The following is a 27,911-nucleotide window of genomic DNA, read 5'->3' on the forward strand; positions in this document are numbered from 1 at the left end:
TGCACAGATGTAGGGGAACAGTCTTTGACCAGGAGCCTTATTTCTGGTGGTAACTGATGGTATAATTGATCCAGTATCATGAGGTTTTTCACCTCTTCCACTGACTGAGCTTTGGCACTACTCATCCACTTTCCAAATATATCCATCAACTTTGCTCCCAGTTCCACAAAAGACCTCCCTGTCTGTATCTGGCAATTTCTGAAAAGCCTTCTAAAATAATCAGGCCCCAGTCTGAATCTTTTAAACACTGCTTCTTTGAATTCAGCATAGGTGACGGGCTTGTCTGAGGGGAAATATTGGTATACCTCAGCCAATTCCCCTTTAATCAGGTTTGATAAATACTGCATGTATTTATCTTCAGGTAGCCCCCACAACTGAGCTGCTTTTTCAAAGGTGCTGAGGTAAATTTGAGGATCTTGACCAGGATCATAGACAGCAAAGTCCTTTGGAGTAATTTTTATTTTTGCTCCATCTCTCTCTTTCCTTGTCTCCTCAGAGTGAAATTTCTCTCTATCAAATTTTAACTTTTCTACTTGTAATTCAGCATCCAATGCTCATTGCTTCTCCCTCTCCTCAAACCCCAATCTCATTCTCTCAATTTCCAACTCCCTCTGTTTTTCCTTCTCTGCACCTTCCATCCTCAATCTCTCAGCTTCCAACTCTCTCTGCTTGTCTTTTTCCTCAGCCTCCATCCTCAATCTCTCAGCTTCCAACTCCCGCTGTTTATCTTTTTCCTCAGCCTCCATCCTCAATCTCTCAACTTCCAACTCTCTCTGCTTGTCTTTTTCCTCAGCCTCCATCCTCAATCTCTCAGCTTCCAACTCTCTCTGTTTTTCCTTCTCTGCACCTTCCATCCTCAACTTCTCTCTCAAGTACTCTATATAAGCGGGATTGCTTAAATATCCTTCTGGGGTCTCTTCTCTGACAGGTTGTTTTTGCTGGGCAGTTGCAAATCCTATAAGTGCTACCCTCAATTCATCTACCCCTTTACCCTCATGAGGTAAATTGAATGTTATGCACTTCTCCACCAGCTCCTCTCTTTTCATTTTTATGTATTCAGCCATGGTGTTTGAGTTCACTCACTCTTTGCCACACACTCTTTGCCAGTCACTCTCACAAGAAATCTTGTTTTGTTATTTCTGTTTGCCACACAACTATTAGGGATTGTCTAGTATTCGTATCTCACTGCTACAGCCAACACCTGTGACGTAGTCTCCTTTGTCACCACGTGTCTTTGGGACTCTCTTTGGTTCGTATCTGGATTCTCTGTTGTTCGTATCCCACCGCTACTGTCACCACATGTGGTGCGTCCTTCGCTGGCTCTCCCTGTCAGGTTCCTACCTGCTCGTGGTTACTGCCTGTCTCTAGGCACCACCAGAGACTCCACCAGTCCGGACCGCTCTCTCTTATGATTTCTCTCTCCGCTCTAGCACAGATCTCAACAGATCCCCCTGCTAGGCAACCACCAGTAACGTCCCAATACTAGTATTCCCAGAGACTCTGAATACTGGTATTGTTATTCTCTTCACCGCTGCCACCATTTGTTACAGTTCCTCTTCAGCCTTGCTCATTACCTTACCCTCCCTTCTGGTCTGTGAAACCCCAGCCAAGGATCAGGCCTTTGGTAAACCAAATTAAGTATTTATTACAGATAACAAAGCTAACAAGATTAACAAGATTTTTTCTTAAGGCACATAAGCATATGGTTTTACTCAATACTAATCCGAACTCCACCTCCCTCCTTCTTCACTCTCTCCTGGCAAACAACTCTCTCAAACCCCACCAAGCAATCCACTCTTTCTCTTCTTCCCCCCAGATTCCACAATTTACCACTTCACATTCACCCAGATTTACCTGTCATCCTTTCATTTATACTGTCAGCCATTTTAAACATTCAGCCAATCATCAAGCATTCTATTGCCCATTCACTCCCCCTCCTTTTTCACTACTTACCATGTATACTCTAAACAACCAGCACTTACCATATATACACTAATATATAGGAACATCACAGCATGTTCTTCAGAGCATCTTGTCTCTCTCATGAGTAGCCCTGCCTACATAATGACACACCCTACTCTTCCTTAGCTCTGGTAAGTTCCATCATGTGGAATGTGCCAGCCTGAAAATGGAATGTTGGCTCCATCACAGTGAATGAGCCTTCCAAGCTGTCATAATGAGGCATCCATGGCCACACCCTACATGAACAGGGCCACTCCTCACCTCACTCATCTATGCTGTGAGATTCCCCTGGATTGGGGTTGCAGACCTCCTGTTAGCTCAGTGGCGGGAATGGTTGTGTTGTGTTCTTTTCTTTCTTTGAGGTTCATCTTGCCTGTTTCCTCATGGACCAAAAGTGAGGGAAAGCTTTAGAGAAAGCAGTATATTCAATTTCTTGCATCTAACAAAAGAAAAGGTATTGCAGTAGCGCAATCTATTTTCTGTTGCCCTATTGTTAACTTTGCACTGTTTTGAGGCATAAATACAGGAATACCCTGCTATACGTACCTTCACTTTACAGACACTCGCGAGTACGGACATACTCCATACGCCACCATTCCCCTGTTTACGTACGCTCGCTTCGCAAGAACAGACACTTAACCTTTGGTTGTGGCCTGTTCTTTCGGTGTGTGGGGGGGTGGAAAGAGACGCGATTGCGCGACTGCGAATCAGCTGGGAGATGCAATTGCGATCAGCTGAGAGGCGTGGCGGCGCAGCAGCAGAGGCTTTAGCGTGGGGCTTTGAGGCTCCACGTGAAGGAGAGGTGGCACAGTGGTGGCGCAAGTGAAAAAAGGTAGTGCTTCAGTTTAAGTACATTTTCGGTTTACGTACTCACTTTGGACCCGTTGCGTATGTTAATGTGGGGTACCCCTGTATATGATGTGTTCAGTATTTTTGTTTCACAATGTAGGACTCAAGCCAGGAACTGTAAACTCTGGAAGAAGAGCATTACCTCGGAGATCAGACCAAACCCCATCTGATAGTAAATCCATTTTATGCCCGATAATGCATTGCAACAGAAAGTTTGACAATGCACATCTTCTCCTAGGCCACCTTAAGAGGTATGAATTCTTTAGCTTGATCAGAAACATGATGCTAAACTGCCTGAATATGAGGCATAACATCTTGTAAGTAATCATCGATATGTGCTGCATTGATCCGTATTGTGTAGAAATGTTACATAAATAGATGCCAGGAAATTTTAGGTTTGTAAGTACATTCAGAATTCATATACATTTTAGACAACTTGGCCAATTTTATATTCAGCTAAAGGTTGTTGTTTTCTAAACTTTTTGTTGTTGTAATGAGCAATCTCTAAGTGTTGTTGTAAAGTACATATTTAATACTTAAACTTGCATAACTATTTATTTAGGTTTGATCATTCTCCTTGCGATCCATCAATTACTCTACATGGACCTCCAGCTAATGCGTTTGCCTGCATAGTCTGTAACAGAAGATTTTCCACCTCTCAGCAGTATACTGACCATCTTACATCTAAGGCAAGAATTTAAGGATATGTATGTTTTGACAAAATAGCAAAATTTCTCCCCTCACTTGTTCATGGACCTTTGCAGGCATTTAATGTCCAGGCTTTGCTTTTGTTAACTGTTCAAATCCAAAAAGATGTGCTGCTTGTAGATCGATGTGGCTTGTAAGTGAAGCAGATATTAAGTTCATATATTTCTAGTTTTGCTTTTAAGTATTAAGAGCAATCTTTCCATAAGAGCTTATAGAAAATTATCTTCATAATGTTGAGAAATAAATGCAGGGCTGTGGAGTCGGAGTCGGGAGCAATTTTGGGTAGAGTTGGAGTCGGTAGAAATGTACTGACTCCGACTCCGACTCCTTCATAAATGGCAAATGTATATTAACTAGTAATAACAAATTTACTGTAGTAAAATGGTAGCACAAGGCATTTCATCACCACCATGTGAATCCAGAGCTTGGAAAAGTTACTTTTTTGAACTACAACTCCCACGAGCCCAATCCCTGGGGATGATGGGAGTTGTAGTTTTAAAAACTAACTTTTCCAAGCTCTGGATTCACGTGGTGGTGATGAAATGCCTTGTGCTACCATTTTACTACAGTAAATTTGTTATTACTAGTTAATATATATTTGCCATTTATGAAGGAGTTAAGAGTCGGACAGTAGAAAAATAGAGGAGTCGGAGTCGAAGGTCTGGCGTACCGACTCCACAGCCCTGAATAAATGTTCTGTTTCTATAAAATTGTTCCATAACTATTGTCTTTGTCCTCCCCCCATTTCTCCTCCAGGCAGGTGAAGATGATGGCCATGAAAAAAATTACCCCCCTCAGCATATTCAGTGCTTTGCGTGTCCATACTGCTTCCTCCTTTTTAGCATAAGAGATGAGTGTCTGCAGCATATGTCTGGAAAGAATCATTTCACCCAGGCTTTCAAACTGAGTGGTATGCCCTTTTTGAAATATTATTTCTGGCATGAATGGATACTACATGATACGATGCTTAGAGGAAAAATCTGCTTCAAATATGTTACAATTTACATAATTGGTGAATATGATAATGTTATGTTAAGGAAGTGTTCCTATTCTGGAGGTGTCAGTAGAATGTGAGGTTTTGCCCTAGTTTTTTCACCATTCCATGCTAAATATGCTCAATCTGCTTACCTTCATTCCCTACTTCTGCCGATTGTCAATCATGGAGATTCTTCCTAGACTTTGTAAGGTAAGTTGGATTCTGTTCTTCTGGTACATACAGGAATACCCCGCATTAACGTATGCATTAGGTCCAGAGTGAGTACGTAAACCGAAAATGTACTTAAAGTGAAGCACTACCTTTTTTCTCTTATCTTTCTCTTTCTCATATACTGCACTGCAATCGTCATATACAGGCATAACTGATGTAAATAACGCATTTATAACTAAAATAAACACAGTAGGCCTTATTTTAAGAAAACGTCTGTAGTTGGAAACTGATCGGGCGGCGGCGTCATACAGTTAAGTGTCCGTTCTTCTGAAGCGAGCGTACATAAACAGGAATGGTGCTACTGTAAATATGTCCGTACTCGCGAGTGTCCGTAAAGTGAAGGTCCATATAGCGGGGTATTCCTGTATTGAATAAGAACATTTGGCAAGTCAATTTCCTGTTTGCTCAAGCAAGATTGTGAAGAAGTAGCTATAATGTAGCTTATTTAGTTGTAGCTCCACAGCTCTGTTTGATTCAGCTACTTTAGCCAGTCTAATAACGCAAGAAAATATACATTGAGAAATTTCCCAGGGAAGTTTTTTTCCAGTTCTGTACAGTGTGGCTGAGGCTTCTGCTATTGTCCCCTTGAATATATGCAAGGTTCATAAAATATATAGGGTACTTCTTAAAATTAAGAATATTTCTGGGCACAGCCATATGATAGGTGCTTTGCCTAGCATCTGAGATACTTGTCTAAAATTTGGTGTCTTAGTTTTGTCCTTCCTGGTTTGGGGATTTCCCTCCTATTTTATTTTTCTCTCTGGGGCTTTGGGTACCTGTTACTCATTCCTTTCAATATATACTTCTCTGCCTTTTGAAATCTTGGGGTTGGTTACAAATTTTAAACAAATACAAAATAAAAAGCAGGAGTTAAAAGCAGCTAAAAAAATAACAGGCTCTGTATTCCTGTCCTGACCAGGATAAACCTACTTGGACCTAATACATTTCTCTTGCAACACTTCTGAAAGATAGATGCTCAGGCTCTTTTAAAAGATGCTCAGGCTCCAAATGTGACATTTCTCAGGAATGGAATGTTTGTCAGCTCATTCTTAACTGTCCAGACTTGATGCATATATGGTATTGATTCAAGTAAGAGAGTCACATCAACGTTTATAACCTCTGATTTTTGTGATTCAGTGTATCATGTAGTTCTTCTTAGAAGTAAGTTTTGTATGTGAACTGATTAGAAATGGACAGCTGCTTGCAATATACTCTTAAGTCCATGGGTTGGGAACCTGTGGCCATCCAGATGTTGCATTCCCAACTCTAATCAGCTGCAGCCAGCATGGTTAGGGATGATGGGAGTTGTAGTCCAACTTCATCAGGAGGGTTAGAGGCTTTCTATCCCTGCTCTGATTTGTGGTGTGATGCCGCTTAGATGCCACTAGGCCATAAAACTTAATGTGCCAGATTGCTGTGCAGCAGCGTTTGCTGATGCTGTACTTTATTATTGGGGGGGGGTGCCAACTTGTGGATGGCCCTGCTTTTGGGCACACTGGTTGGAGTAATTACGTTTGGTCTTTTCTAACTCAGTGACACAATGTTCCATGCATTCCATTGCAGATAAGAATGCGAACCCACTTCCTTTGCCTTTCCCAACCTATGCAAAGAATCTTCTCATCTCCTTGTGCAAAGAGGTTCCATTCCAAGTGAAGTGCACATCCTGCCATCAAGTGTTGCGTTCCCATGTGGAGCTAACTGCACACTTCAGGTCTGTCAGAGTCTTCCCACTTGTAGAATGGGACTATAATTCCTGTTTTTCCTTTAACTACGTGTTGGTCTATAAGCCCACTTTCAGTTCCGATATTTATGTATTCTTTGTCCTTGGGTTTTAAACATAGGACCAATAGGTTATCTAACGCTAGAAGTTACATAGGCAGCAACCATAGGGCTGAACCATCTTCACTGCTGGGAAAACAGCAGTGTTCCTTAGCTGTTGTGTGCACATACATTCTTCTATCTTTAAAGGCAGGGATGGGGAACCTTTTTCAACCCGAGGGCCACATTTGCTTCTGCACAATGTTCTGGAGGCCACATGCCGGTAGTAGTCAGATCCAGAGGCAAAAGTGGGCAGAGCAGTAGCTAGCTTCTACACATGCTTGCATCCTCTTTGCTATCCTCCAACCAAGAAGCATGATTAGAGTTCAACACATTCAAGCCAGGCAAAAACACTCATGGAAGGTATGAAGCAGAGTGTGTGTGGTGTGACCTGGAAAGAGAAAGTGTGGCTGAGGAGGAGGTTTAGCCTGGAGAGAATCCTGAGGGCCAGACAGAGAGGCCTGGAGGGCCTAAGGGTCCTTATTCCCAGGCTAAGAAGAAAGAATCATGTGATTCTATCAACTGTCAGTTGTGGTTTTAAAGAGTTCTGACTAATGTCATGAGCATTGACAATGGTATGGGGACAATCATCACCTGGCAACTTGTTTGCAGGCTAGTAAATTATCTGGGTCAAACTATTAATACAAAGCAAATGTCAAAAATAATGTTTAGGATGTGAATTTGTTTTTAGACTATACTGAATCTTTTTTTTTAGCTGTACAGCTGTGTAGGTGTTACTATATCCTTTCCCATTTTAGAACTTGTTGTCGTAATGCTGGTCCAGTAGCTCTGTCAAAGAAGCGTATCTCCCAAGTTGCTGAAGTATTTAAAGCCAAAGGTTTCTGTCATAGCTGTAGCAACCTATTTACCGGTGACACCCATATTCATCAGCATATTTCCAAAACCCTACACAAAGTTAAAGTTTTCACCACAATGGAAGAATCCATCTTGACAATTTGTCATATCAACGAAGGGAATAAAAGTGCCCCTCATCTACAGAAGAACAGAAGCTTTTTAAAATATTCTCCTCTGAAGAGACCATTGGACTCAATTGAATCTGTTGGTGATGAGAGAGAAACGGTTTCAAAACGAAAAAAGGATTTAGAAGGCAAAAACCAAGAGGTTAGCAGTGCTCATACTGCCAAAACCTGGGTGTGTCAGTGCCATTTGTCATTTCCTTCCGAAGAGCTGGTAGAACATCATATTTTTTCTGAAAACAGAATCTGCCACAAATGTGGTGTGTGTGGGAAGCTTGTGGAAAATGCAAGCATCATCCGTTTGCACATGAGCCGGTTCCATGGAGGAGCACACTTGACTAACTACTACTTCTGGTGTCAGGCCTGCAGTGTAGCTCTTCAGAAAGGGGAGGATGTTATGACCCATGTGACAGAATTTCATGGTGGACACAGCTATTATTACGAGGAGGAGACTGCTGAAGACATCCCTGCAGAGCCTTCTGGTACACTATGTGATAATTCATTTGAATCGAAAGATCTATCTCCTAGCCCTATGGAGCAGTCTCCACCTCTGAGCCCAATGGATGTGTCCGAGTCAACATCTCATGAGTGGCAGTGCCGCATGTGTGAGGAAATATTTGACTCGGAAGATAGCGTAAAGCAGCATTGCGTATCATTAGAGAGCCATCATTTTCACAGGTACAGCTGTGACTTGTGCAAAATGACATTTCGGAAAACTGAAACGTTACATCGACACTGTCAAGATAGGCATAACAACATTGTACAAATTAAATATTTCTGTGGTTTTTGTGGTGACCTTTTTTTTGATGTGGAGGAGGAGCTTTTGCTCCACTTCAAAGGATTTCATAGCACGGATTACATTTGTGTTTCTGAGGAAGCGGGAACATCGATAAAAAATACTGAAATAGTAGAAGAGAGCAGCCTTCTGAATTGTGGCTGTCGGGAAAAATATGTCTGCAAAGAAAACTGGAAGGCAGATTACAAGAGATGTCAAGAAGCCATGCTGGAAAAAGGCAATCTGTGGTTTCGCTGCACCTTGTGTTCTTCAACAGCACAAAGCTTTTCGGACATGATGGCTCATCTCATGAGCCACCCAGACAAAAAAGCTGACCAAGAATTGTATGTAGTGAGGTGTGGAGCGTGCAACAAAAACTTCAGCGATATTGTAGTTGCCCATCGGCACTTCCATGGCAAACATTGCTTCTCACAAAAGCCCAAACTTCCCCCAACTCAAGCAGAAAGTGAGGTCTTTCAGTTCTCTGCCAGTGGGTTGTGTGTGGACAAGAAGCCTGATAAACTGAAGCTTTCAGTAGATATGGCTACAGCAAGTTCTTCAGAAAAAAGGATTTTGAGGCTGGAAGAGATACACAAAGAACAGATTAAAAAACCACATTCTGAAGTGCTTGGTCAAGGTAGGTAGAAACCATGATCTACTTTTAATGCTCAAACCAAGTTAAGCTGAACATGTAATGTTTCATACCCTTGGCCTGAGAACTCTGTTTATGTAATTGTGCCCATAGTAATGCAAGAAACCGTTTTAGACTTGTACCCTTTCTAAGTTATGACGCACTTGGTACTATATGCCAGGATAGGCACTGATTAGAAAAGGTTAAAAGGAGATTTTAGGGATGGGATGGGGCTGGAGATGAGGACTATTGAGATAGGACTGCCACTTTTGCCACATGATTAGATACGTGAGGATACTGCTTTTTCCTTCTGTCTGGAGGAGACAGCAATATATTGACTGGGGCTGCAAAGTGAGAATTGTAAAGGGGGAAAACAGGAGGTTGGTGGTGGGATACGGCAGGAGAAGGGGTTGTGGTGGTTGGCTGTAGAAAGATTTGGTACCCAGCCCTTCATCTGAGGGGCTTTTGCCACACTTGTTAAAGTACGCACGGAAACTTTTTTGGCTCAAGGGTCAAAATCAAACCTTGTAACCAGAATGCCCCATGGTGAAATAGGAGTCCTGCTACACCAGCCACTCTGGCTTTCTGGGTTTGTTTGCTGTTGCTCTGGAGTTTTGGGGAGGGAAGGCTTATAGACCTTTCTGTGGTATCTGTTATGAGGTCTGGCTCTTGGGCTTCCTCTACCTGATCAGTGCCAAGGTGTCAGAGCTGGGATCAGTTTTCTCACTTACTTGTGAAATAATCTGTTATCTTTTATAATGAGTGTTTGTAATTGGGGCTCTAAATGAGCAGGGCAAGAGCAGAATAAAATGGATAAAGAAAAATGCCGCTCTTAATGCTGATAATAACCTTGGGAAATCTTAATGTTGAACATCACTCAAAATGATTGTGTAAAAACATTGCCACTCTTCTTATTTCTTTGCTTCTCTCAGAGTGCTGGGGGAGATCTGTGATTTCTTACAAGTGGTTGGAAGGGTTGGATCAGGGCAGCAGTGCTTGGAGGCAGGTGTTTTCCTCTTCTCACAGACCCAGACCATTTTCCTAGTTGAAATCCTTGCCTATGTTTCTGTTAGCCCCACTGGTGGGAAAGAGTGGCAGAATACAGATAACTGTTGCCCTCTTCTTTTGCATACTCATACGAATGGAACAAAATGAAATTTCAATCCAGAAAAACGAGTGGGAGAATGGTGCTGGTGCTTTTTGTTCCCTACAATAGGGCAAATAGTACCTTCTGGGGGTTTTGATGAGGAAAAAGGTATGGAGAAAGGGGTTAAATACTCTTCCTTATGGTTCCACTGCTCCAGTCTCCCTGTTCCTAACAGAGTCGATTTTAAGAATTAAAAATTGGTAGCAGTGGTGGGGGCAGATCCCATGTCATATCTGTTTGGGCCCCAGTTGTAGGCTATTCAACAGCTTGCACAAGTAAAGCTGGTTCTTTACTTGGCTAATTCCCATGGGGTGTTTTTACTGGTGTTGGGCATGAAAAAGCAGTCTCTTGCCACTTCTTGTGGCTGTCTTCTCTGTCTGTAAGAGAGAGCGAGAGCGCCACTGTTAGGTCACATGCATATGCAGCCTTTTTTGAGATAATTGTGTTATTGGTATGCTTAGTGGGGGGACTCACAGGTGTGTATTATTTGAGGAGGAGGAAGGGAAGGAGGAAAACAACACCAAAATGACACATACCTCAATAAAAAGGAACTTCTTAGGTGCTGGGAAATGTTTGATTACAAAATCATGCTAAGATGGATTAATTGTAAGTTTTTATTGTAGTATATTGTTTTTTTGAGATTTTGTAAGTAACTTAGATACTTCTTGTATGGCAAGCAACTAATAAATTGCAAAAATAAATTATAATGACATTATTGCTTAAATAATGTTTCCAGCACCTACGGGATTCACTACTTCTTTTTGTATGGATTCTTTCCCACTGTTTACAATTATGTTTGGACAAGTAACCATCTAAACCTAAATAGGCCTCTCATGAAAACAAATGAAACGGAAATATACTGCCTTCAAGTCGATTCTGATTTATGGCGACCCTATGAATAGGGTTTTCATGGTAAGCGGTATTCAGAGGGGTTTACTATTGCCTCCCTCTGAGGCTGAGAGGCAGTGACTGGCCCAAGGCCACCCAGTGAGCTTCATGGCTGTGTGGGGATTCAAACCCTGGTATCCCAGGTCGTACTCCAACACCTTAACCACTACACCACACTGGCTCTCACTCATGAAAACAAACACAACCTTATAATGCAAAATGTTCCTTGAAGTTGATATTTGCTGAAGGCAGAAGCTTCTCTATTGAATAAATATGCTTACTTATTATTTAAATTGCATTGAATTATTAAGAATGTGATGCGATTTATGTTTTGAAAGCTGTCTGAAATACTGGTTTTTATCACTGAGGAAACCAAATGCATTTTTATTATGCTTCCTGTTTCTTCTGCTCTCCCTCTTCTTATCCAGATGATGGAGATCTACCTGACCTTGATTATTTGTGCACCATGACTCATATTATTATGATGGATTTGGATAACTGGGGAAGCCTTTTCCATCAGTTGCCTGCTACCCTTAACCAAGGAACTTTTATCTGGGGTTTTCAAGGTAAGGAGAGGAATTAACAGTTCAGACATATAAGATGATAGATATGTAAAAACACACAAATTACTAGAAGATAGCTTCATTATTGCTCAGTTTTGCCCAGAGGATTTGTCTCAGAGCTACATAATTCAATTTTAGTAGATTTTATCATCCATGAATTGTAAGTACAGTAGGGCCCTACTCATATGGCGGGTTACATTCCAGACCCCTGCCGAAAAGCAAAACCCGCCGAAAAGTGGAACACTGTCAATAAAATGGTGCCTGGGATGCCCCTGTATTTTGATGACTGTAAATATGGTGTGGGTTTATTAAGTGATATATGGTAAGTGAGAGGGGGGAGTACATGGGTTAGAATGCTGGAGAATGCTGTATGATGATTGGCTGAGCGTTTGAGTGACTGAAGGTATAAATGAGAGGATGACAGTTGGTTCAGGGTTCTGTTTGGTGGGGGAGTTGTGGGCGGGTGGTTGTGGAGTGTGGATTGGAGTTGGTTGTGGGTTGGATTATATTTGGCTGGTATTTAGACAGAATATAGAAGACTGGAAACATAAAGAGTGACACTATATGAAACCATACGCTTGTTGAACATTCCTAAAATAATCTTCTTATTTCCTGGTGTTATCAAATAAATACTTTTATTGGTTTACCTAAAGCCTGATCCTTGGCTGGGGATTCACAGACCAGAAGGGAGGGCAGGGTATTTACCAAGGCAGAGAAACAGTATCAAATGGTGGCAGCGGTGAAGAGATAGTGTATCATCAAGTATCCAGGGCAACCCAGGGCTGTATGCTTTATAGACAAAGATGTGGATGGCAAGGGCACCCAGACACAAAGTAACAATAAGCCATAGGGAGACAAGGCGAAGTCTAGCAGTATTGTTTACAGAGAGTGGCTGGTGGTGCCGCCTAGCAGTGGGATCTTGTGAGATCTGTACTAGGGTGAGCTAAAGAAAAATAAAAACTACGTTTCTCCCTGGTGGTAGCCAGGGGTGGAACATTACATGTGTTGGCTGTAGAGGTGGGATACGAACAAAAGAGAGTCACTATAAAGTGGTGTGACTGTGAAGGAAATAACAAATAAAGATTACTTGTGAGTGTGGTAAAGTGTACGAGATTTAAGAAACATGGCTGAGTTCTTAAAGATGAAGAGAGAAGAGCTGGTGGACAAGTGTATAGCTTTACATTTACCTCATGAGGGTAAAGGGGTGGATGAATTGCGAGTAGCATTAATAACATATACGTCAATCCAAACCAAAGAACCTGTAAGAGAAGAGACCCCAGAAGGGTGCTTAAGTAATCCTGCCTATGTGGAGTATTTAAGAGAGAAGTTAAGATGGGAACGTGAGGAAAAAGATAAGGATAGAGAGATTGCAATGGTGAAAGTGAGAATGGAGGCTGAGGAGAAGGAAAAGCAACGTGTGTTGGAAACTGAGAGGTTGAGAATGGAGGCTGAGGAGAAGGAAAAGCAACGTGTGTTGGAAACAGAGATTGAGAATGGAGGCTGAGGAGAAAGAAAAGCAGCGAATGTTGGAGACTGAAAGGTTGAGAATGGATACTGAGATACAAGTGGAAAGGTTAAAATTAGAGAGAAGTTTCATTCTGATGAAACAAAAATAAAAGTAACTCCAAAAGACTTTGCTGTGTATGAGCCTGGTCAAGATCCACAAATTTACCTCACAACATTTGAAAAGGCAGCTCAGATGTGAGGGCTACCTGAAGATAAATTCATGCAGTATTTATCAAATTTAATTAAAGGGGAATTGGCTGAGGTGTATCAATATTTCCCCTCAGACAGGCCAGTGACATATGCTGAATTTAAAGAAGCAGTGTTCAAAAGATTTAGACTGGGGCCTGATTATTTTAGAAAACTTTTCAGAAACTGCCAGATACAGACAGGGAGGTCTTTTGTGGAGTTGGGAGCAAAACTGATGGGCATATTTGAAAAATGGCTGACAAGTGCTAAAGCTCAGTCTGTGGAAGAGGTGAAAAGCCTCATGATATTAGACCAATTATATCATCAATTGTCATCAGAAATTAGATTGGTGGTCAAAGATCGTTCCCCTAAGTCTGTGCAGGAGGCAGCAGAACTGGCCGATCATTTTACCTCAAACCGATCTGGTTGGATGTGGAAAACACCAAGAGAATTTAAATCAAAACCAAATAATGGCAGAAGAGATGTAGTACCACAGAGAGTAAACCCTCAAATAAAATCAGAACGGCACAGGGCACTTCAGTTTGGGTCTATGTGTCCTAAAAGGGAGGAGAAACTCTGCTACAAATGTGGTAAGCCAGGACATCTCCATTTCCAATGTGAAGCTACAAACCCTATCAGTAATCCTGTTCAAGGAAGAGCAGTGAAAAGCGAACTGAGGGAGGGGAAAATGAAGAAAATACAGTTCTGTCAAACAAGCTGGTCAAATGTTCAAGATTTTGACTCAAGCTTGAGAGAAGTAGTATGTGTGCAAGGAGCAAAATATTGACACTGGTGCTGCTCAAACCTTACTGAGGATGGATTTGATAAGAACTGGGGAGATTTTACCTCAGGAAAAGTTGGTAATTCAAGGTGTGAGAGGTGAGCCAGAAAGCATTCCCATGGCCCTAATAAAATTAAACTGGAGAGGAAAAGAAGAGACTTATAAAGTGGGTATCAATGCCCAGCAACAAGAACCTGTGATATTGGGCAGAGATGTGATGGGATCACAGGGAAAGATCTATGTCATGACAAGGCAAAGCTTGGCAGAGCTGCAGAAGCCATTTTATCTGATGCTGAGCAAAACAGGGTGGAACCTGTAACTGAGCCTGAGGTCACCATGGCAACCCCTGGTGTGCCTGGAGTGAATGAAACTTTGCTATGAATATTTTCTACTACAGAAACACAACAGTTCAGGGATGAGTTGGAGAAGGATAGAAGTTTGAATCCAATAAAGGAACAAGCCCTTACACAAAGAATCCCATTTACAGAGTCCCTGAGGGATCAAACTGTGGGAGAATGGTGTACTGTATAGACTGTGGTTACCTAAAGAGAGAGAGAACTGCTGTGAACCAGTTAAACAATTGATTGTGCCTAGCGAATTCAGACCCAGATTGCTAGACATGGCACATGGTATTCCTTGTTCAGGGCATCGTGGAATAAAAAAGACAAAGAAAAGGCTGACTGCTCATTCTTATTGGCCAAATATTTCCAAGGATGTCAAACAGTACTGTTCCTCTTGTATGATATGCCAAAAAATGGGGTAGAAACAAAAGCTCCATTGAAGCCCCTTCCTATTATAGGACAATTATTTTATAGAGTGGGAATAGATTTGGTGGGTCCTTTTTCTAAACCCACAAGGCATGGCAGGAAATATATATTAGTGGTGGTGGATTTTGCAACGTGGTACCCAGATGCTGAGGCCCTGAGGTCAGTGGAAGCCCCTGTAGTGGCAGAGGCATTGCTGAAAATCTTTATGAGGCTGGGTTTTCCACATGAGGTTTTGACTGATCAAGGCAATGTATTTATGGGAGAAGTGATGCAATATATGTGGAAGTGTTGTGGATTGAAGCATTTGAAAACCATCACATACCATCCAGCAACCAATGGGTTAACAGAAAGATTTGACAGAATGCTGAAAGGGAGTGGTCCTAATTTGCCAGTCTTGGTACAAAAAAGCAAGGCAGAGGAGGTGGATCACAAGGTCAAAGGGGGAATCCTAAGTGTTCTGAGCAAACATAAGGATTTCTTTAATGTTAGACCTGGTGGAACCAGTGTAACAAAACATATTATTGACACTGGAAATCATCCCCCAATTAGATCTACCCCTTATAGAGTGATTGGAAGAGTGTTGGATGAAATCAGAAAGGAAGTAAGAGATATGCTAGAGCTGGGTGTGATTCGGGAATCAATTAGTCCCTGGTCCTCTAGTACAGTACTGGTACCAAAGAAAAATGGGACAATCAGATTTTGTATTGATTATAGAGCTATAAATAAAATCACAGTTCCGGATGCGTACCCCATGCCTAGGGTAGACACCATCTTGGAACTGTTGGGGGCAGCAACAATCATCTCCACAATAGATCTATGCAAAGGGTTTTGGCAGATGGAGTTGGAAGAGCAATCCAGGGCTAAAACTGCTTTTAACACACCTGATGGGTTATATGAATTTACAACACTACCTATGGGGCTTAGTAACTCACCAAGTTCCTTTCAAAGATTAATTAACACTATTTTAAGAGGCATGTCAGATTTTGCTGTGGCATACATAGATGACATAGCTATATTCAGCAAGTCGGTGCCTGAACATGTTCAACATTTAACAGCGGTGTTGGAGGCACTTAAAAAGGCTGGTTTAACCATCAAAGTAAAAAAATGCCAGTTTGGGTTACACGAAGTAACTTACCTAGGGCATAAGGTAGGGAGTGGAAAGATAACCCTCTTATGGGATAAAGTAGAGGCTATCCAATCATGGCCTGTTCCCATAAACAAGAAACGAGTGAGAGCATTTCTAGGTATGGCTGGATTTTATAGAAAGTTTATAAAGGGGGTTGGAGAAATAGCAACCGCACTGCATGAGTTAACGCAGAAAAAATGTGCCGAGTGCGTGAGATGGAATGAAAGGTGTCAAAAAGCTTTTGACCAACTGAAGCAAGCATCGTGCCAGAGTCCTGTGTTGATAGCTCCGGACTTTGAGCAGCCTTTTATCGTGGCGATGGATGCGTCGGATTTGGCTCTTGGAGTTGTGCTGATGCAAGAGAGGGAAGGCATCAAGCATCCCATTGCATATCTGAGTCGAAAACTGTCAGCGAGAGAACGGAACTACTCATCAGTTCAGAAAGAGTGTTTGGCAGTTGTGTGGGGCCTGGGAAAGCTGCGTCCCTACATGTGGGGAAGGAAGTGCACGGTCATCATGGATCATCGACACTATGAAAAACAGCAACACCATGCTGCAAAGGTGGTCCTGGGCACTGCAGGAATATAAAGTAGACTTTGTTTTCATCAAGGGAAAGGACAACGTGCTGGCGGACGGACTTTCAAGGCAGATTGCTGATACTGCAATCAAGTGATCAAGATGTGAGACTAAAAGGACACTCTACCGCTGAGTGACAGACACATGTATATAATGCATCGTATTATTCCTGGGTACAAGAGTAATACTTTGCTTTTATTTAAAGGGGGGGAATGTGATGCCCCTGTATTTTGATGACTGTAAATAAGGTAAGTGCGGGTTTATTAAGTAATATGTGGTAAGTGACTGAGTGAGAGGGGGGAGTACATGGGTTAGTATGCTGGAGAATGCTGTATGATGATTGGCTGAGCGTTTGAGTGGCTGAAGGTATAAATGAGAGGATGACAGTTGGTTCAGGGTTCTGTTTGGTGGGGGATTTGTGGGCAGGTGGTTGTGGAGTGTGGATTGGAGTTGGTTGTGGGTTGGATTATATTTGGCTGGTATTTAGACAGAATATAGAAGACTGGAAACATAAAAAGGGACACTATATGAAACCATACGCTTGTTGAACAATCCTAAAGTAATTTCTTATTTCCTGGTGCTATCAAATAAATACTTTTATTGGTTTACCTAAAGCCTGATCCTTGGCTGGGGATTCACATACCAGAAGGGAGGGCAGGGTATTTACCAAGGCAGAGAAACAGTATCAAATGGTGGCAGCGGTGAAGAGATAGTGTATCATCAAGTATCCAGGGCAACCCAGGGCTGTATGCTTTATAGACAAAGATACAGGGGGGTTGTGGACGGCAAGGGCACCCAGACACAAAGTAACAATAAGCCATAGGGAGACAAGGTGAAGTCTCTAGCAGTATTGTTTACAGGGAGTGGCTGGTGGTGCTGTCTAGCAGTGGGATCTTGTGAGATCTGTACTAGGGTGAGCTAAAGAAAAACAAAAACTACGTTTCTCCCTGGTGGGAGCCTGACAGGTGGTGCCAGGGGTGGAACATTACAGTGCCCGATGCCCGAAAAACACCGTAAAAGCGGAATAAGCTCTGTATGAGTGGGGTCTTACTCTAATTGAAAGCTGCCGTATTAACGGAACGCCAAAAAGTAGAGCCCTACTGTAGGTAGGACTTGATTGCTTCCATAGATAGATTAGTCATGCATTGTTATTAGATCTTGGATGCTGTTGAGTGTATCTGCATTTAGTGAAAAAATTGTAAGTGATGTCTACCTAAACCAATTTAAATAAGGAACATCTGCATTCTGTGTTTTTAGGAGCTGCTCAGTTCTTTGTACAGTACTTTGGAAGCATGTTATGCCATACAGATGTACTTCCATTTAGCTTTTTTTGCGAAGCTGATGCATGAATATTTCACTACATATATCAACCATGTGCAACTTGCGTGTTTCTGAAAAGCAGATCATCTATTAGTATATTACAGGGTTTTTTAACAACAAGTAATCCTTTTTGCTGGCAGTGGCAAGTTTTTAACAGTAACTGGCTTCTGGTTCATTGCTTAGGTGGGCACAACAACTGGAAGCCGCCTGTGAACTGTAAAATTTTTAACTACCTTAACAAGATTGGGTGTTTTTTCCTCCATCCACGCTGTGGTACAAGGAGAGAAGCTGCTGACTTTGCAATCTGTGTGCATGTAAGTTTTCAGGTTTCTATACTAAAATGCACAGGAAATATTTTGGGTTATTAATATTTCACTTCTGTTATGGGTAATAAGTTGAAAAACTCATTGGTGTTTTTTTTCTCCTGTGTCTTTTCCTATTCTGACTTTAGTCTCTTTGATGTCATTGGTTGAGCACTTTGGCTTTAACTGGAGTAGAGATTAATCTGATCATAAGCTTCTTTAGAGGTCCCCATCTATATTATTTTCTGAATTTTTTTCTGACACACAGGTTGTGTCTTTTAAAAAGTTTCTTAAAGTTATAGCAACATATAAAGGTTGAAAACTAAAACTAGAAAGCATACACTTAGTGGCTACCCCTCAGAACTGCCTTTGGATAGCCAAAGTGATATCCCAAAGTAGTGATGAATTGGTCAGGTGCATAAGGGAGCAAAGCAGGAAATATAAAAGGAAGTACTTCATCACACAGTGCAAAATTAAAACTACATAATTCACTACACAAGATGTAATAATGGCCACTAACTTAGACAGCTTTCAAAGGGGATTAGAAAAATTCATGAATAAGGCTATAAATGGCTACTAGTCATGATAGCTGTATACTGTGTCTAGGATCAGAGGCAGAATGCCTTTGAATACTAGTTGCTAGGGAATGTGAGCAGAAGAGTGCTGTGTGACCCTAATGATCTGCTTGTGGGCTTCCTATAGGCATCCAATTGGCCATTGTGAGAAATGGGGAAGCTGGACTAGATAGATTTTTGGTCTGATCCAGCAGAGTTCTTCTTCTGTTCTAGATAGTGACCTCTCATAACATTATGAAGTGGATCTCATTTCCTCCTTTCATAATGTGTAAATGGCCCTGTGCATATCATGTCATGGAGGCACCATCATGTCATTTTGAGTGTATTCAAAGAATGTAAGCATTCCCAGCAAGAAGGATCCATGTGGTTATAGCAGCATAATAGTTAGTTAATACTGTGCGGGGAACTATGCATCTAGGATAAGATATTGAGATAAATGAGCAATGGGAAGACTCTTCTCTAGGTGAGATGGTAACTTGTACGTGTGTGGGAGGCAGGGCTTGGCCTGTTCATTTCTCCTAGCTCAGTCAGGCTGTCAGTGGCCGATATTCACTGAAAATCCTATCACAGTGCAAGAGACTGGGCTAGGTACCCTTCAAGTCATTTCTACCTACACATTTTCTGAAACCTCTTTCACTATGGAATTGTATGCCCGGTGTCTCTCTGTTAACTATACAATTCCAGTCTCACTTAATACATGTTTTATTCCATAGGTGGGCCGTCTGGATGAACATCTGCCAAAGCATATTCCTTTCACCATTCTTTCAGGGGACAAAAGCTTTCTAGAGCTTGAGGATCAGCTTAAGATGACTCAACGGGTAACCCGTATTCTAGATCCTCACAAGATTGATGCTGATATGATGTGTGCCTTATTAAACAGCATTTCAGATACAGCCAAAGGTATCTTTTTACATATTATTTATTTATATATCCACCAGGCATGGGTTGCCTGGTAAAAGAAACACAGGGCTACTTCCTTGGGGGGCAAGGGGATGCAACATTTTGATGCAATAAAAATATTTGTATTTACTGAACTTCAGGAATAATTACCCATCAAATACTGCACATCACAAAGAGTCCACTTTTGACACAATTTTGTGGAACTAGTTTGCTCTCTGTACCCCTGGGGCTTTACAATATGGGCCTACCACTAGGAAACGAAAGAAGCCTAGAGGTAAAATAAGAGCATAAATCCTGCAAATGAGCAATGTATTTGTACTCTTTCAGGAACAGCCTTTGGCAGGGGTGGGGATTGTTTTTGGTCCAGCAGGCCAGATCTTTTATCTACCACTACCACCACTGACCACCCACTGGTCAGTTATCTGATATCATAGTGATGTCCTGTGTTTGACACCAGTCAAAGTGCAGTATTTTGGGCAGTACTTCCCAGTTGCAGTTGTCAGGTACTTGGGAGTGCTATGCAAAGTTCCTTGCAAGCTTCATGCATGGCACTTAGGAAACCTGAACACAGTGCTTCCAAAGTGCCTGATAATCAGCTGGTTGTTAAGTGTTTGGGTAGTGCTGCATAAAGGACTTTGCAGCTGCTGTCAGTCAGCACTGCCTGCAAAGCCCGTTTCAACCAAGATCCACCGTTACATGCCCCACACCTGACATCATATATGGCAGGTGGTTGTGGCTTGGTTGAAATGGCCTGGTGGACCAAATTTGGCCTGTGGGACAGAGGTTCCCCATACTTGACCCTATGGTCTATCATCTGAACTAGCTCCAACTGTTCTAACTGGAAAAACAGAAAACCTCAGTTTGGAATACAACACTTTAGAAATTAGCTCATATGTTACTATAAAAAGCAGTTCATACCTGAGGTCAAGGTAAATTTAGGAGCTAGAGATACAAATCCAAGAATCCCCTCTCCCACTTATTCCTGCAATTAGTTCCTGATAAAACAAGTCAGTCTTGCCTCACATTAGATTTGAAGCAGAGGCACACCCTTGCTCAACAACAACACATTCTCCAGTACACATAATGATTAAATCAATTACTTTTAACCAATTTTATCAAATGATTCAGTGGAAATTCAAGGCAATTGAGGCCCTTTCTTAGGTTGTTATTGCCGTGTTGGAGTTGTTAGAACATAGCTCATTCCTACCCTGCAAAGGAAATGTCTGAAAGTATGGTTTAGTTCTGGTTCATTGAAAACAAGTAGTCTTGTTTAAATCATTTTTTGAATTCTGGTTCAGCTCCCTAGGAATCAGAGTATACCTAGCCCTCCCTATACAGTACCAGTAAGTATAGAATATCTGGAAATGAGATTCAGGAGGTTCAGAGGCGTATTTGGTACTTTGTAAAAATGCATAACTGTTGTTGAAAAGCTAGTACTTTGGTGTCAGCCGTGTTTGCCATATTCTTTGCAGTTGTTGTGGGGTCAACTGTGAAAGTCACATGCAGGTTACATCTGTTTTGTGGCATGTTCAGTTCTGTAAAATATATGAGCATGCAATTGACAGTGACCTCATGGGTTTCATAATCTTTCCTTCATGGAAATAAAGTTGAAGGACAGCTTTCAAAAGAGATCCCAGTAATGGAAATGCGTCCCCAAGTTCTTTACCATCCATCTTGTTAACCTGCCTCACAGTGGGTGTGAAGATAAACTATGAATTTTTGGTTATATGTTGCTGCCTATTTGAGGATATTGTGTTTTCAAATGAGGTGTAAGAAGATGCAACAGCCAGTTTTTACCAATCAATAAAGCTCTAAAGCTCGTTGTAAGAGCTAAAGTATTGCATAGTTTATACGATGTGTCTCTTTACAGAAAGTGAAGAGGGAGATACTCGGATGGCAATGCAACAGTTTTTGCAAGAAACAAAGAAACAAAAGGGTATGTTAATTTGCATGTAAGATATTCAAGAGACAAAGTGGTTATGGAAAGTTAGATTTGGTAATATTATCAAACATCAAATAGCCTAGAACACTTCTTCCACTCTTTCTGCATATTCCTGTAAATGCACTGTGGCAAAAAAATAATAATGGATATAGCAAGAGAAACAAGGAGCATCCACAAAATGGGCCATTGGTCACAAGGCAGCTGCTTCAAGCCTTCTGTTATTAATTTCTTTTACTTACAATTGGAGACTTGAATTGAGGTCTAGTCAGTACAGTGCCTTTAGATGAATGAGCAGGGTTGTTTGCAGATTCATGGTACAATCCAGGATCTTATGGAGGCAATGGTTGTGCCTTGTTTAAAGCTCTTAGCAGAGATACTGTTTTATACAGCCTATATAAACCATTTGAACCTGCTAGGAATCCTGCATACCCCCAGAGGCTAACATGTGGGAGCTGCCAACTGTATGAAAGAACACAAAAAGGTACTGACTTGCTTTAGGAAGGGGAGTAGTTCAGTAGTAAAGAACAAGCTGTGTACAGAAGGTCCCAGGTTCAGTCCCAGGCATCTCCAGGTAGGGATGGGAAAGACTTGTATCTGAAACCCTGGAGAGCCACTTGCCAGTCACTGTAGACTTTGGGTTGTATCCAACTAAGTCCAGCTCAGCAGACCCATTGCAATTTAATGATGAACCTAAGTTAGATTTCAGTGGGTCTACTTGTGAGTTGGATGAGCACTGAGTAACATCCATTACTGAGCTAGATGGACCCAGGGATCTCACCTTGCTGCAAGCACTGATTAGGAAGCAGTAACTATTTCTCACTTGAGTCTGTATTTAAATTATATATTTGTTTTGCAGTTTAAATTGTTTTATTTTTATACAGATGCAGAGGAAGATGCAACATTTCAGGAGGCCATCAGGCGAAGCCTAGAGGAAATGTGAAGATGGCTTGATACTATTGCACTAAAACATCTAAACTGCTCCCAAGTAATTGAAATTTGTTCATCATATTACAAAGATTAAAAAAAAGTACTGGTTAACATTTCAGAGTCTCAATGCACTTAAAGAGCTGAGCTCTATCGACAGACCACAATCTAGCACACCTAGGCATCGTATGTTGCAGTGGAACTTGAGCACACTTAACTACACACTGGATTTCAGTCATCCCCCTTCATTGCTGGAGTAGTATATAGCATACGGAAGCTCAAAAACATAAGAAGCTCAAAAACATGACAGTTCCACTGAGCCACAGGATGGTTTAAGCTTTAGTTTCTTCTACTGTCTGGTCTTGTAAACTAAGCTTGCCTTTATGGTTTTTTTTTTCTCTTTCCTTTTTTCATTTTTTGATTTTAATGTTGCTGTCTTGCTGTACATGTATTTCTATCACAAGGATTGCAATAGATACAAGTATTGAATCCTCATTTTCTTGGACCACCGTATCTTAAGGAAAAGCTTAAGTAATAATCCTGCCATTTACAGTGTACAGGCAAACTTGTGAGTGGCTTTCACTGTGACTTGTGAACTGAAACTGAAAGTCTCAGACCTAGTTATTTTCTGTCACTTGTATTTTTGCTCGCATGTACTTTTTAAACTTTGAGAATGAATGCAGTACTAAACTGATTGGCCTGGGTGTATATATTGTTTCCTGTCTTATTAATACTGCAGCAAAGTATTTTTCTCCCTCTTGTCATGATCTTGAACGTTAGTTCAAAAAGGCAAAGCCTTTCTACGTTCCTAGATGATTGTGGCTATTTCTTGGAACATAATTCCATATTTGAGCATAATTAAAATATTGACTATTTGTGTATTATGTCCTCATTTCAGCCAAATGCTTCTTGAATGTTTTCACCCATCATTTCCTCAGCCATATTCGTATAAATTCCACTTGACTCACTAGGTAGGTTCTGTATACATTAAAGAGTTGAATGCAAAAGGTGCTAATTTTAAATGACCATTTTTAGTGGAAGCCTTCTGAAGTGCTTTGGAGTGACCATCTAACTTTGTATTACAGCTGCTGAGTCTTTCTGTTGTTGGCATCAAACTGCATATAAACATCAATTCATAAATAAAATGTTAAGGACCTTTAGCAAGCTAATGTAACTGGGTTGGATTGCTTGGGGAAGGAGAGTATTCCATGTAGAGGCACACATTGTTTTCATTAGTTTCCGGGCTTTCACATAATAAAACGCCTGTTTAGCTTAAAAAGTCTGTAACCTGGTGGCATACTCTAGTGGGAAACCAGGACATTTCTTGAGGGAGATACTAGGAACTTCTTGTAGCAGTGGCCTTCCTACCTTTCTCTTTTAAGGTTGAAGGGGATGTAATAAGCTTTCTTCAGGTGCAGGGCTCATAAGGATGACTTTTCAAGTCTACTGATGCTGGAAGACTAGCATACATTATTCCTGCCAAACAGCTTTCCCTATTCCCCTTTTACATTCCTCTGTAACTATAGTTTCTCTCACAAAGGCTCCATAAGCAGTGGGCTGTGCTGCCGCCAAGCCAACTGCTAGGCTGTCAGGTTCTGTCCTATCAACTTTAGTCCACTTTTGCAGCTCTGTTTAAGAAATGGATTGTAATACAGCTTTCTTCATAAATCACATCAAATTTTTACTCCTAATCTATTAATAATGTTGGCAAAGTAATAGCACGTTTCTTAGATTCCTCAGGGATCAGAGCAGAAAAAGCTCTTGGATACCACACATGACTTCCATGATGATCCTTTGTGTGGTGGAGGGAAAAAAAGCTGGGGAGGAGTATTCCATTAACTAAACCAGATGTGGGGAACCTCAGGCCCTTCCAGATGTTGGTGCACTGAAATTCCCTATGAGCCCTAGCCAGCATGACCCAATGATCAGGGATGATAGGAATTTTAAACCAGCAACATTTGGAGGACCACAGGTTCCCTATCCTTGAACTAAGAGCTGTGCAGGTAAATGTCTACATGCTTGCAATCTCTGTTCTTCAGGAAAAACTCACTAGCACAACATTTAAACATTCAGAAGCATTTACTCTAAAAAAAAAAAAACACCCTGCATTGAAAAGACTGCAGCATGGGTGAGGAGCCTGTAGCCCTCCAGATGTTGGACATTTCAGCCCCAGCCCCCATGGCCAGTGGTCATGGATGATGGGAATTGTAGTCCAACAGTGTCTGATGGGCCCAGTTTTTCCATTCAAAAGTACAGTATGAGACTAATTATTGGGTTGATGTGCTCAGACAAGTAATTGCTCTTGATGTTAGACTTAAAATACCAGTGGTTGACTAATGCCAGTAGTAATTAAGTTCTAAATGTGTACGTTCTTTTCAAAGACATTATTCACTTCCCAATGCCATGTTCCCGGCTACTTAAAATTTCCTCCTGCATGACAATGATCATTACTACGCTGAGTGTGAACATTTTCCCAGGAGTAAGCTCCATTTTGCATAACGGGTTGTCTTCATAGGTTGGAGGAGCCTTGTGTGCTCTGCTGCCAAGTGCAACACCCTCCTTGGTGTTGGAAATCCAAGTTCCAGCCGACGACTGGATGGTCTCCAATATTGTACAATCAGTGTTCTGCTCACACAGTGAGACTTCCCCGTCCTCTCTTCTCCCCGTGCATCTACAAAATATGCTCAAGAGGGTCCCCTAAGCAGAAGTATTTTGCTCAAACAACAGCAGTGCTGGATACAAACCACTGTCCAGGTTCTGCTTGAAGACCTCCAATAAGAACCTATCACCATCAAAATAAATTGGTTCCATATATCTACATCTGCATAGATCTGCATAGTTGAGAAATATGTTTATCATAAAAATGGTGATATAAGGGAGATGCTGAAACTGACTGTGGCTTCCATTTAAGAATGAGATGGTGCTGGCAAGCTCCTGTCAAGGAGACCTGCTAGGTTGTGCTTGACTTTTAAAATAATAATGTGATGGTCATAAAGAAAAGGGGCAATATCTAGCAAAGTAGTTCCATTAGTGCAAGAATTTCCATTTGTGCAACAGAACTTCCCCTTCCTCTATTTGTGTGCCCTTTGCACCTTCTCCAAATCTGCTCTGAAGAAGCCCACAACAGACTTGAGGGGTGTGCAGGAAGGGGAAGTTCCATTGCACAGCCGGAAGTCCTTGTTCTACCCTTAACCTTTTTTGTTCTTACCTTTTTTGTGCCATGGACCCCTTTGGCAATCTGGTGAAGCCTGTGGACCCCTTCTCAGAATTTTTTTTTTTTATCATTAATTTTTATTTCAAATTTTCAAAGACAAGAAACAAAACAAAACAAAAACAATTAAACAATAAAATAAAATGTTGACTTCCGATTTGTCGCAGATCAGTTATAGGTCTACAATATATAACAATCCTATCTCTAAAATTATATTATAAAATCACTTTCCTCCAGTAGTTATCTTAATTAATCATCAAATCTCATAAACATTATTTTATTCTTTCCACAAAAAGTCCAAGAGAGGTTTCAATTCCTTGAGAGATATATCTTTCAATTTTTCTCCAAATAAACATATTGCTTAATCCATCTAATTCAAATCTGTTAGGCCCAATAATTTCAATAGCCATTCTTCCATTATCTATATTAATTCCATATTCAATAATCCTGTTAAGTCCAGTAATTTCAGTAGCCATTCTTCCGTTATCAGTATCCCATAATAATCTTGTTGTCATAGCCATAGTCCAAGCAAACATATCAATTAATCCATCTCGTCAAATCTGCCAAGTCCAATAATTTCCACAACCATTCTTCCATTATCAATATTAATTCCATCTTCAATAGTCCTGTTAAATCCAGTGGTTTCAGTATCCATTCATCCATTATCAGTATCCCATGATGATCTTGCTGTCATAGCCATAGTCATATAACAAGAGTCTGATGGGAATTTCCCCCATCACAAATATGTCCTTGCCATCAATTCAGAATAATATTTTTAAATGCATTAAATAAAATACATAGGATTACAAAGGAAACCAATTTTATTGAAATTTATCAAAATATTAAAAAAACAAATTTGTGATATAGTAATATATGTGCTTCTTTATTAATGCATTAGACAATACATTTAAAATATAGGCAAGTTAAAGTTAAATTTTATTTTTTAAAGACATCGGTGTGAAGGCTGTTGCTTAGCTTGAATAAGAACATTAAACTTTGGGGTAGTCTTTGACAAGGCAACACTCATGTCATGTTGGACATCCAATCGATTTTGATTTTTTCTTTTGATGTTACAAGTGTTGAAAATCCCAATTCGCAAAAATATATTGTTGCAAATGGAATTAAAATTTTCATAGTTCGCTTTACAAGGCAAGGATAGGCTTCTCTCAAGGAACACCAGAATTCTCCCAAGACGTTTTGAGTTAACCTCCAATTGTAGTAAGTTTTTTGTCCTAAGATCAATGAGTTCATATTTGGCTAGGTCAACATCTTTGATACAGTTTATATAAAAAAGAAAAGGATTATGGATCCATGGTTCAATTTTAATGCCATCAAGATAGAAATAACTTTTGAAAGAGTTTTCAGGTGTTCATAGATTTCTCTTTTCAAATAAAATGACAGAGAATGTTGTATCAACTCCAGCTTGGTAAAGCACTTCCTCCAGCATTTCAAAGTTTGCAAGGGATGTCAGCCTCTACTCTCTTCCTCCATAGTGGCAGCTTAGCCAAGAAAGCCTGTAATTTTTCAGTCGCATCCATAATGGTGACTTCAGGACCTTGAATTGAAAGATTTATCTCATACATATGGTAAAAAATACCTGCCAGGTAAGCCAACCCATGGATAAAATCCTTTCTTTCAAAGTGTTCCAAGAGTGTGTGTGTGTGGGGGGGGGTTCTTTCAGAAAAAGTGAAACTTCTGCCCTTAGTTCGAACAAGCGCTTTAAGACTTGTCCTCTTAAAAGCCAGCGAACTTGTGTGGTAGAGAAGCACTTCATATTCTGCTCCCATTTCTTGACAAAATCCTTTAAAAATGTGATGATTCAGAGACCTACTTCTGATAAAGTCAATGACTTTTATGGCTGTTGACAAAACCTCTTTCAGTGTTGTTGGAAGAGTCTTTGTTGCTAGTGCATGTATGTGTAAAAAGCAATGAGTGATGATGATGTGAGGAGCTTCCTTTTTCACTAAAATAGCAAAACCAGATGTATTACCAAGCATCGCAGGAGCTCCAGCTGTGCAAAGCGTATGAAGCTTTTCTTTCCAGTCAAAGTTTTGTTTGGCAAAAAAACATTTTACCATTTCCAAAACGTCAACGGCCTTTGTAGTTTCCAAAAGGGACTCACAAAATAAGAATTCTTCTTTGATGGCGTCAGCATGCACATAGCGAACAAAAACAAAGAGCTGGCTACACTGAGGGATGTCTGTAGTTTCATCCAGTTGCATACTGAAGGGGAATGGCAAGGCTGCCAATTCCTCAATGACCTGCTTCAA

The 27,911-nt window shown here is 40.9% G+C and overlaps 1 protein-coding gene across 5 annotated transcripts in view; it reads left to right on the forward strand.

Annotated features, from left to right (window-relative positions):
- ZNF451 (zinc finger protein 451) overlaps nucleotides 1-23,540 on the forward strand; it is a 54,911-nt gene extending 31,371 nt beyond the window's left edge. For 4 of the 5 annotated variants that reach the window (XM_061623037.1, XM_061623036.1, XM_061623039.1 and 1 more), the window contains 10 exons: nucleotides 2,912-3,062; nucleotides 3,374-3,500; nucleotides 4,276-4,429; nucleotides 6,290-6,437; nucleotides 7,303-8,933; nucleotides 11,391-11,528; nucleotides 17,971-18,101; nucleotides 19,378-19,564; nucleotides 21,435-21,500; nucleotides 22,388-23,539. In XM_061623037.1, coding sequence (XP_061479021.1) covers nucleotides 2,912-3,062; nucleotides 3,374-3,500; nucleotides 4,276-4,429; nucleotides 6,290-6,437; nucleotides 7,303-8,933; nucleotides 11,391-11,528; nucleotides 17,971-18,101; nucleotides 19,378-19,564; nucleotides 21,435-21,500; nucleotides 22,388-22,446 — 2,792 coding nt within the window. In that variant the 3' untranslated portion in view covers nucleotides 22,447-23,539. Of the gene's footprint in view, nucleotides 1-2,911; nucleotides 3,063-3,373; nucleotides 3,501-4,275; nucleotides 4,430-6,289; nucleotides 6,438-7,302; nucleotides 8,934-11,390; nucleotides 11,529-17,970; nucleotides 18,102-19,377; nucleotides 19,565-21,434; nucleotides 21,501-22,387 lie in introns of all 5 variants that reach the window. The other variant, XM_061623040.1, reaches the window with a different exon arrangement.
- The last annotated feature ends 4,371 nt before the right edge of the window (nucleotides 23,541-27,911 follow it).

The sequence above is a fragment of the Rhineura floridana genome, chromosome 4 (assembly GCF_030035675.1).
Source record: "Rhineura floridana isolate rRhiFlo1 chromosome 4, rRhiFlo1.hap2, whole genome shotgun sequence".
Classification (NCBI taxonomy): Eukaryota; Metazoa; Chordata; class Lepidosauria; order Squamata; family Rhineuridae; genus Rhineura; species Rhineura floridana.